The sequence below is a fragment of the Peromyscus maniculatus genome, chromosome 4 (genome assembly GCF_049852395.1).
Source record: "Peromyscus maniculatus bairdii isolate BWxNUB_F1_BW_parent chromosome 4, HU_Pman_BW_mat_3.1, whole genome shotgun sequence".
In the NCBI taxonomy this organism is placed as follows: Eukaryota; Metazoa; Chordata; class Mammalia; order Rodentia; family Cricetidae; genus Peromyscus; species Peromyscus maniculatus.
In genome coordinates, this window is record NC_134855.1 from 47,529,831 (window position 1) to 47,541,107 (window position 11,277).

An 11,277-nucleotide genomic window follows, 5' to 3' on the forward strand; every position below is an offset into this window, starting at 1 on the left:
TGAATTGTTTAAGTACTATGCAAATACATTTTGGTGTTTCACTGGCAATTCAGATGAAGGTCCTCGCGTGTACCCTCTAACTCTAGTCCTCCTCTAGTACTGTCATTTCATAGTGTTCATGCTTTGACAGAGCCATTTCTATACAGCTAAATAACACTACTGTTAGTGAGAACGTCAATAAAAATGTGTCACTCCTTTGTGACCTGCTTTTATTTGCTCAGTAATAAACTATGCAAATCTATCTTTATATGTTATTTTCATTGGTGGTATAATATTGAAAATAATGGAAAAACTACCTATTGTGCAATCACGTTCTTGATTTCTGATTCTGATTGTAAGTCACTGCTTCCATTTCTTTTTCTTGTTTTGCAGGTATACAATAGTTCTCTAAGATGGAATTGCTCAGTAACAGGGCATACACACACACACACACACACACACACACACACACACACACACACACACACATTTTAATAAGTTATATTTATTTTTGATTATAAAAGTCACATGTAAATATTTAAAGTAAAAAGTATAAAGGCAAGCTGGATGGTGGCGCATGCTTCTAATCCCAGCACTCAGGAGGCAGAGGCAGGCGGATCTCTGAGTTCAAGGCCAGCCTCGTCTACAGAGTGAGTTCCAGAACAGCCAGGGCTAGCTACACAGAGAAACCCTGTCTTGAAAGACAAAAACAAAAAGCAAACAAAGAAAAGAAAAAGTATAAAGGCTACCACTAGGGCTAGTCACAGAAAGATCTTAGTGATTATTTAAGGGAAATTACTATTTGAAGATGATAATTTTTTATATAAAATTATATTTATCTGTGTTTTATTGATATATACATACACACTCCACATACCCATTCTCTTTGTTTTGTGATTTTATTTTATTTTGAAATATTGACTTAGTATGAAAGTCATGTGATATAGCAAAAACAAAAAATGAGAAAGAGGAGGCAATTAAAGGTTCTAAAATTATGAATGCTCTAGCTAAAAGGACCTGAAGGTTCATGAAACTGAATTGCTGAGAATTAACTGATTCACTCAGTGTAGTGAATTTTATGCAGTCAGTGGTAGAGTTGAAATTAGATGCCAAGTCTGTTAATCTGCTTGCTCTGGTATTGCTATGAAGTTAATAGGCCATTGTTCATTTCTATCACTACTGTAGAAACTATTGTTGTTGCTGTAGGGGTAGTTGTTATTGCAATGGAGCAGATTTGTCTGAAAATTTTATGGCCTAAAAATAACCATTTTAGTTTGCTTGCATTTTATGGCTTAGAAATTTGGAACTGGCAGCTAGATAGTTCTGTCTTGGGTTATTTCTTGTAGTTGCAGCTAGTTTGTTGGCCAGAGCTCAAGTTATCTGAAGGTCAAACTGACATGGAAATTAAGATGGTTTAGTCACAGGGCTCAGCTGATGCACAGGGCTCAGTTGATGCTGACTGTCCAGAAGGAGCTCTGGTTGTTGATCAGAGTGCTTGCATCTGGATCCCCATCAAGGCAATCTCAAGTTGGACTTTAATGGTGGCTGACTTAACAATGTGAACTAGTTGGAAGTTAGGGTTTCTTTTACTGTCTACTGTTAGGTACAGGTAAGTTGCTAGGATGGGCCCACCCACATTTAACTGAAGGAGAGAAATAAGATCCTACCTCTAGATGAGAAAAATGTTAAGGAATTTATACACGTTTTGTAAGTTCCATAATCATGATGTGCCATTAGCCATTCTTTTTCTTGAGTTCTCTTAATATTCGATAATGACTAGGAATTATAGTTAAATAGCATCCAGTAGTTGGTACCTATCCTTTGATAAAACACTGTGAATATGAAATATTGTAGCTAGTAATGACTATTGTAGAGTTTTAGACTGTTATTATACATCAAGAGAATGAAAGCTTATATTTAAGATTGGAAAATATTTTGGGAGGGCACTTCAAAGTACTGTTTATATGTGTACATATGAGCATGTGTGTGTGGGTACTCATGGAGGACAGAAGAAGGTGTTGATACTCTAGACTTGTAGTTATAGGTAGTTATGAGCCTCGCATCCTTGGGGATACTAGAAACTGAACTCCAGTCCTCTGCAAGAGCAACAAGCACTTGTAAATAGTTGCCATCTCTCTATTGTCCCCCTCCCCCCCTTTTTTTTAAAGACAGGTCTCACCCTGTAGTCCTGGCTGGCCTGTAACTTTCTGTGTAGACCAGACTAACCTTGAACTCAAAGAGAGCTGCCTGTGTCTGCCTCCTGACATGGCACACATGTCCCACCATGCCCAGCCCCCTTTTTTGGGACAAGGTGTCTTAGTTAGGATTTCTCTTGCTGTGATAAAACATCATGACTAAAAAGCAAATTTGGAGCTGGGTGGTGGTGGCAGTGTTTTTAATCCCAGGACTAGGGAGAGAGAGGAAAGGGCTTATTTGACTTACACTTCCTTATCACTGTTCATCATCAAAGGAAGTTAGAACTCAAACAGTGTAGAAACCTGGAGGCAGGATCTGATGCAGAGGCCATGGAGGGGTGCTGCTTGCTGGCTTGCTCGGCCATCCAAGGGATGACACTACTCACAATAGACTTAACCCTCTCCATCAATCATTAATTAGGAAAAAAATGCCTTACAGGCTTGCTTGCAGCCCACTTTTTATGGAGACATTTTCTTAATTGATGTTCCCTCCTCTCCAATAACTTCAGTTTGTGTCAAGTTGACATAAACTGTCCAGTACACAGGGTCACTCTGGGTATCCCTGCCTGTCCTGAAACTCTCTATATATACTGGGCATGGCAGAGATCTGTCTGTTCCTGCCTCTTGAATGCTGGGATTAAAGGTATACACCACCATGACTGACAGAATCTTACTTTGTAGGTCAGGCTGGCTTAGATTTACTATGTAGTGCAGATTGGCTGGACTCACAGCATGCCCCTTGCTTCAGCCTCCCAAGTTGCTGGAATTATAGGCATGAACCACCACACCTGGCTTAGAGAGTTGATTTTTACCTTTCTTAAGTGAAAAGGAATGTATTAGAAATTGCTAGCTCGGCGGTGGTGTCGCACGCCTTTAATCCCAGCACTCGGGAGGCAGAGCCAGGCGGATCTCTGTGAGTTCGAGGCCAGCCTGGGCTACCAAGTGAGTCCCAGGAAAGGCGCAAAGCTACACAGAGAAAGCCTGTCTCGAAAAACAAACAAACAAACAAACAAACAAACAAACAAAAAAAGAAATTGCTAGTATTCTTTATAGCTTAAAGAACAAAAGGTTTTTAAATTTAATGAAGAGCCAAGTTATAATGTTATTATTAATCTTCTGCTAGTCTTTTGAACTTGCCTGTTCTATTTTATTTCTGCTTTTGTTTCTTATTTTTTAATGGGAAATATTGTATTAGGACCATTGGCTTGCATGAAAAAAATATCACTGGGAGCTACTTTATAAGCACAAAATGTGTTGAGTTGTATTGTGATTCATTTAGAGAGAAAAAGAGGCATTTCCACCCACTCAAAAAAACTAATGGCATACTTTAAATTTGTATTGTACTTTTTTCAAAACATTTTTGCACATATTACTAGAATGATTAAAATTAATAACTCAGGAAAGAATAGACTATGCAAATAAAGGAGGAAATTGATGAAAGGATGAGCTAGAGTGTAGTGCCTAGATGGAAAGCCTCTTGAATGAGTCACTTTTGCCATTTGAAAATTTCATTAAGGCTTTTAAAACCTGCCCCCACCTCCTTCCTTTCCTTTTTCTCTTATATTTTTAGTGTCTGGCAACCTCAAGTGCCATAGCAAATTTGCTTTAGTGTTCATATTGAAATTTATTGAGGCTTGATGATTGGAATGTCTATACTTTTACCCTATAGGCTCACAGATTAGCAAGTCATCCCTTTCATTATTTCAGTCTGGTAATCCAACAAATTATAAGTAAAAGACAAGAGGACAGTTACATTTTAATTACCCTAAATCAAGGTAGTTATAGCAATTAAAAAGTATTTCAAAGACGAGGTCTGTAGCTAACTAGTGGGGCAGCTGTTCAACATGCACTCTGTCTTGGGGTTGATTCCAAACATGTACAGAAATAGACCTCAAGCCCAAATCGACAAAACTAGAATTTCAAATTGGAAGAGATATTTAATTTAACTTTTAGTTTTAGGATGAAGAAACAGGCTTGAGAAATGGCTGAATGGTTAAAAGCACTGTTCTTCCCGAGGATCTGAGTTTGGTTCCCACATCCACCTGTAATTCTAGCTCCAGTGGTTCTGAATCTGATGCCCTCTTTTGGCCTCGAGAGCACCCACACACGTGTGGCATACCTACATACATATAGATAAAATATTTGAATAAGAGACATAGACTTGAAACTGCAATAGTAGCAAGATTTGTTTCTATTTTGGAGTTTTATTTGAATGAGTGTGTGTGTGTGTGTGTGTGTGTATTACAATCCACTTAATTTTGATCATGTCAGTGTGTTAGGTACTTGTCTCTGTTGTCTCCAGAGTAACAGAACACTGTGTACTCACCAGTGCTATTTATATACATGACATTTTTTATAATATTACTTCTTATCCCTTTCTTGTATAGCTCATCTGAAATAAGAGAAAATGTTTATGCTATATGGAACCAAAAATAAAATCAGGAACACATCTATATAATTTTTATGAAATACTTTAAAATTTAGTATATATATTTAAAATTTGTGACTATCAGATAATCCAGTTCAATAGAAAATCATCATCAGTCTAATATGTGAGTGGGACTAATTATAATTAGATGTTTCTGAGAAGGGAGAGAGTGTGTTGTAGGGTAAGGCATTTTCCTTTTTTTTAGTCAGGATTTGTTTTGTAACCCAGGCTGCTTTAAGTCTTTGACGCTTCTGCCATGGCCTTCTGAGTACTGGGATTACAGGTATGCATCACCATTCCAGCATACAGATAACTTCCCAAGGGAAGGTTAGCTAGACTGAGGGTCATAAGCAGTGTCTATGTGTACCATAACCAGATCATTAGTTTCTGTGACTTTGAGGTACAAATGAAATAAAACTCTTTTATCCCATAAAATTATGACCAACTGCCAGGCGGTGGTGGCGCACGCCTTTAATCCCAGCACTCTGGAGGCAGAGGCAGGTGAATCTCTGTGAGTTCCAGGCCATGACTGTTACACGTAGGAACCTGTTACACATCTGGAAAAACCAACCAACCAACCAAACAAAAAAAGCACTAGCTGCTCTGTTCTTCCAGAGGACCTGGTTGGTTCCCAGTACCCACATGGCAGCCGACAACCCTATGGAACTCAAGTCTCGGGGGTTTGATGCCTTCTTCCCGTTGCACACGTGCACAGAAACACATTCAGACAAAACACCCAGACAATAAAATTAAACAGAAAACAATCTGAAACTCAAGTTCCCCCAAAGACCTTGACTCTCGTCTTCCAAATTATATTCTCATTCATTCTCTCTCTCTCTCTCTCTCTCTCTCTCTCTCTCTCTCTCTCTCTCTCTCTCTCTCTCTCTCTCACACACACACACACACACACACACACACACACACACACACACACACACACGTTAAAAAAAAGCTGGATGTCATGGTACCTATTTGTAATCCCAGCACTCCTATATTGAAATGGGAGGCAGAGACAGAATGATCTGGAAGCTTACAGGTCAGCTAGCCTGGAGTCTGGCTCAGCAATGAGAAATCTGCTTCAGCAAGGTTGGAGAAGAGAACTAACTCCTAAAAGTTGTCCGCCTGACTGCCACACACAAGTTACAGTGTGCATATGTCTGCATTCACATGTGTATCCATTCCTTTCTGTCTCTGTCTCTCTGTTTCTCTTCTCTCTCTATCTCACACAGTAATAAAGAAGAGAAAAAGCACAGTGATGAAGTGATAGATATGGTTCTTGTTTGTCTCCTTATTTCTTTGGAAATATTATTAGATTTGAAATTTTATAAATGCATTTTAAAGACTACTGACTTGTGCATTGTCAAACTGCATTTAGGAAGAGTGTACTACTGTAATGCTATCAACCATCAGTTTGTAGGAGTGCTCATTTCCCCACAAGCTCAGATGGCAGTCTCCCTTCCTAGCTGTGTGTGATATCTGCCATGTTGTTAAGTCCCATTCAGTGAGAAGCCCTGTTTCCAGATTTTTGTCTGTGTTTTGACTCTAGGTTGTCTTTTCGCATCCTCTCCTTTTCTTGTGTTTAGATAGAACCTAGGCCTCTCCCAGGCTGTGCAAGAGCTCTACTAGTGAATTATGTACCGCCCTCATGTTCTCTTTCTGAATGACCTTTCCTTCCTAATTCTGTTTGTCCTTTAGGACTACAAGGCCAGGAAGTGTGGGGAATTTCATAACACCCTGTCACTTGCTCATGGGTATTGGAAGTTTATATCTGAAAACTATGAAGCAGTTCTGTTAGAAGATGTCAGTACAGTGTAAAGTTGTTGATTCCTTTGCGGTATTTCCTGTATTTCCTGACTTAGGAGTGGTGAATCATAACCTTTAGTTAGAGAGAAAAAAGTCCCTTAGTTCATAATGAAGGGAGCAGGAACCTCCTTTCCAGCTGTATTTTAGGAAGATTGATTAACAGTAACTACTTGCATTCAGGACCCCTTCTCCAAGAGGCACACCTGCAGCTTTTCCTTGTTCTCTCTCTCTCTCTCTCTCTCTCTCTCTCTCTCTCTCTCTCTCTCTCTCTCTCTCTCTCTCTCTCTCTCTCTCTCTCTCTCTCTGTTGGTCTTGCTTTCACAGAGCTCTGGCCTCTGTTACTCTTCCTTGGACACAGGGGTCTGCACTGTCTGTACTAGTTAGCTGTCTCATTCTATGGTACAGTCTTAGCATCTTCTGAGACAGTCTAAACCATCCCATGATATTTTCCTGGCATACAAATGAAATCCCCAGGTATCAATTATTGTTTATGTACTTCTTTAGCTCTGACGTTGAATAGGTTTTGAGGGACTTGTCCCTTAGTGTTCTCCCTAATTAATCCATTTTATTTGTAAAGTAAAGTTTTTTCACAAGTGTGTGCATCATAAGTGAGCAGAAGTTGCTTGTATTTTTTAGTGTTTTTTCCAAAGCATATTATTATTTTTACAATGTCAATTCCAGCTTCTATATATTAGGCTTATTTTTTGGAATTCAATCCTTCCCTTTTCCCTTTTTGTATGTGTGCTATGCATATGTCCTGGTTTGCTTTTTATTCCTGTGTTAAACATAATTACCAGAAAAGTAGGAGAGGAAATGGTTTATTTGGCTTAAACATTCTGATCATAGCCATTAAGGGAGGTCAGAGCAGGAATTCAAGCAGGAACTGGAGGCAGGAACTGAAGCAGAGGCCGTGGAGGAGTGCTGCTTCCCAGTTTTGCTCCACAGGAGTTGCTTAGCTGCTGTTTGTTTCCAGTGCAGGACTACCTGCCCAGGCTCGGCACTGTCCACAGTGGGCTGGGCACTCCCGCATCAGTATTTATTTTCAGTAAGAAAATATCGTGCATAGTGGCCCACAGGCCAGTCTGATAGAGGCAATTCATTAATTGGTGCTCCTTCCTAGATGACTCTAGTTTATGTCAAGTTGGCAAAACAAACTAGTATAGTGTGTGTGTGTTTGCATGTGTGTGGGTGTATGTGTGTGCATGTACCTGTGCTTGAGTTTGATGTTGGAATCATCTTCCATCATTTTCCTACCTTTTTCAGGATCTCCCTGTTAAACCAGGGATTACCCATACTGTTAATCTTGGTAGCCAGCTTGCTCTGAAGAATTCTGTCTCCTACTCCAGAAAGCTGGGGTTACAGACAGGCTACACATCCATCTGGCATTTACGTTGAGTTCTGGGTATCTGAACCCTGGGCCTCCTATATGGCAAACACTTGAACAACTCAATTTTCTCTCTCTCTTTCTCTCTCTCTCTCTCTCTCTCTCTCTCTCTCTCTCTCTCTCTCTCTCTCTCTCTCTCTCTCTCCTTCCTTCCTTCCTTCCTTCCTTCCTTCCTTCCTTCCTTCCTTCCTTCCTTTCCCCCCCTCTCTCTCTTTCTCTCTCTCTCTCTCTCTCTCTCTCTCTCTCTCTCTCTCTCTCTCTCTCTCTCTCTCTCTCGGTTTTTTCAGACAGGGTTTTACTGTGTAGCCCTGACTGTCCTGGGACTCACTTTGAAGACCAGGCTGGCATCGAACTCAGAGAGGTCTGCCTACCTCTGCCTCCAGAGTGCTAGGATTAAAGGCATGTGCCACCATCACCCAGCCTCTCTTTTGTTTTTTGTTTTGAGATAAGGTCTCATGTATCCTAGGTCCTGAATTTGATTTGTTGCCAAAGATAACCTCCCAAGGGCTGATCTTAGTGCCACCAAGGCTAATTTATGCAGTGGTAGGGATTGAATTCAGAGTTCTGTTCATGGTAGGCAATTACTCTACCAACTGAACAAATTCCTCAGTATTGGAATTTGATTTCTTTAAAATTTTTTAAATTTTCTATTTATTTATATAGTTGTTGTTGTTGTGTGTGTGTGTGTGTGTGTGTGTGTGTGTGCGCGCGCGCGCGTGCAAGTGCAAGGTGGTACACATGCCAGGGTGTATCTGTGGAGATCAGAAGTCAAATTACTGGATTAGGTTTTGGAGATTAAAGTCAATTTGTCAGTCTTGGTGACTCTGTCCACTGCATCTGTGGCCTCTAATTTGATTTTTGAGCTCATTTTGTGTCATACTCTATGAAGTCTTTCCTCGATTTGCTTTGGTCTCTCCCTTTTTTTCCTTCCTTCCTATGGAAATTCCCCTATTTCTCTAGCTTCTTTGTGCCTTAATGTTATGTGTGTAAGCTTACAAACATTTTTATTTTAGCATTTTGGAATGTTCAAGAATTTTTCTCCATATGGATGGTTATATTTAATAATAAAGATATTTTAGTGTGATTTCAATAAAATTGCCTTGAAACATTTGAAGTAGTTACATAGAAGTGAATTATGTTAGTCAATAGTATGTAAGAATATATATGTTACATTTATATAGAACATACATTTATGAGCATGGCTATGGATAATGTTGGCTTTGTTTCTTCCAGGAGGACCAGGACGGGAGTCAAGGCTTGGGCAAGAGAAAGAGGGTAAAGCTAAGCAGTGGCACCAAAGGTATTAATAGTTTGCCTAGACAGGGCCTCACTACATAATCTAGCCTGGCCTTGAAACTCACTGTGTGTCCATGTTGACCTTGACCCCACAATCTTCTTGACTTAGCCTCCTAAATTTGACTGGGATGACAGGTGTGTGCCACTATACCTGGTTATATTCTCTTTTTTCTTTAAACATGCTTAAAAACAAACAAACAAACAAACAAACAAAACACCTAATTTTTAGGAATGTCAACTACATAGTGAGACCCAAGACTCTGGGTTTATTTAAATTAACATAAATTTAAAATGTAGATAACTTTGAATTTGATGTTTTCAGTAATATTTATTTTAGTTTTAACTTCAGATTGTTTTAAATTTGTACCATGATATTATTCTTGTTAGGAATGACAGTTCTAGAATGAATGTCTTATCCAAAACACTTGGGACTGGTTTCTGATTTTATGATTATTTTCCATGTGTGGATATTTGGGCTATACTTATGCCTGTGCACTATGTGTGTGCCCAGTGCTTGCCGGGCTAGAAGAGGGCATAGGACCCCTTGGAACTGGAGTCGTGGATGATTATGAGTCATTATATGGGTGTTGGGAATTGAACCTGGGTCTCTGAAAAGGCAGCCATTACTCTTAACTGCTAAGCCCTCTTTAGATCCAGTTTTAGAGTTTTTTTTGTTTTTGTTTTTGTTTTTGGTCATTTGAGACAGGGTCTCATTGTGCAGCCTTGGCTGTCCTTGAGGTCTGTGTGCTACTCAAACTGGCCTTGAACTCACTGAGAGCCACCTGCCTCTCTGCCTTCTGAGTGCTGGAATTAAAGGCCTGTGCTACTATTGCTACAATGCTTTTTAAATTTTGAAAAACATTGAATATTTTTCATAAAGTTTTCTAGTTATGTGCTCAAAACATTTCAGATTTTGTAGCATTTCACATTTTTGGTTAGTGATGTCAGGTCTAAACTTGGAAGCAGTAGAAATTTTAGCTAGATGGCTGTGTTTAAGAACAAGTAGTACTACTGGGCATGGTGGCCTATACCTGTAATCCCAACACTCAGGAGGCAGAGGCAGGGGGATCTCTGAGTTTGAGGCCAGCCTGGTCTACAGAGTGAGTTCCAGGACAGCCAGGACTACACAGAGAAACTAAAAACCAAACCAAACAACAACAACAAAAATAGTAATACTTAATTTTTGAGTAACTGCTTTATATTAAAATTTTCAGGTTAAATGTTTTGTTGTTTGTGCGCTGTGGGAGTTGGTAACAGTGTCAGCACTCAGTGAGAGGGTATCTGAATTGTAGGTCCTTTCAGGTGTGTTGGATGGGCTGTTGGATTGCGTGGTAAGGTTTAAATGAGATGAGCAAATGAATTAATGATACATTTTCTCTCTCTTATGCAGATCAATCCATAATGGATGTTTTGAAACATAAAAGTTTTTTAGAAGAACTATTGTTTTGGACAATAAAGTATGAGTTCCCCCAGAAGATGGTAACTTTCTTACTCAACATGCTTCCAGATCAAGAGTATAAGGTACCTATTCCTTCCTTTTGGAACTTTGCTTTCATTGTTTTTTGTCCTTACATTGTTCTCTTTTGTTGCATTTCTGAGCTGAGGCTCATTATAATGTAACTACAAGGATATACCATGAAAGGGCATCAGTTATTCATTGCTTGTTCAAGTCTGCTCAGAGTACACAGAATCCAGCTTTCCCTCAAAGTAGCATTACTCAGCAGAATTCCAAAGCATTGCCATTTTTGAATTTAAAATTTAAAACAATTATAAATATTATGGTTAAGACTATAAAATTTTACTTGCTCACAATTACACACCAAATTTTTGAAAAATTATCTTTGTTCTGTGAGCTCTACAATAAAATCTAAAGCCTTAGCTAGAAACTACCAGAGTGATATTACTAAACAAATGAGTTTTGGGTTCCAAACAAGTGAAGGTAGGTGTGAAGGGAATGATGGGAGAGGAACAATAATAAAATAATTCAAGAAGCAAGTAGTATGTAAATTGTCAAGTCCTCTGAAGAATAATGACAAGGTTCTGTGAGAACTTGTAATGGAGTGATTGAGTTTAGATCATGGAGTTAGCACAGGTTAGTAGCTGCTGGTTACATTGCTAATGGGAGAATAGTTATTAACTCAAATACAAGTGTAGGGAGCTATAGTTTCTAGTTCCAAAGGATGTGGACCCAC

At 39.2% G+C, this 11,277-nt stretch overlaps 1 protein-coding gene across 6 annotated transcripts in view; it reads left to right on the forward strand.

The window, feature by feature from the left end:
• Positions 1-11,277, forward strand: part of Ubr3 (ubiquitin protein ligase E3 component n-recognin 3) — a 141,206-nt gene that overhangs the window by 30,809 nt on the left and 99,120 nt on the right. For all 6 annotated transcript variants that reach the window (XM_076569615.1, XM_015988732.3, XM_076569616.1 and 3 more), the window contains exons 6-7: positions 9,023-9,089; positions 10,476-10,606. In XM_076569615.1, coding sequence (XP_076425730.1) covers positions 9,023-9,089; positions 10,476-10,606 — 198 coding nt within the window. The remainder of the gene's footprint in view (positions 1-9,022; positions 9,090-10,475; positions 10,607-11,277) is intronic.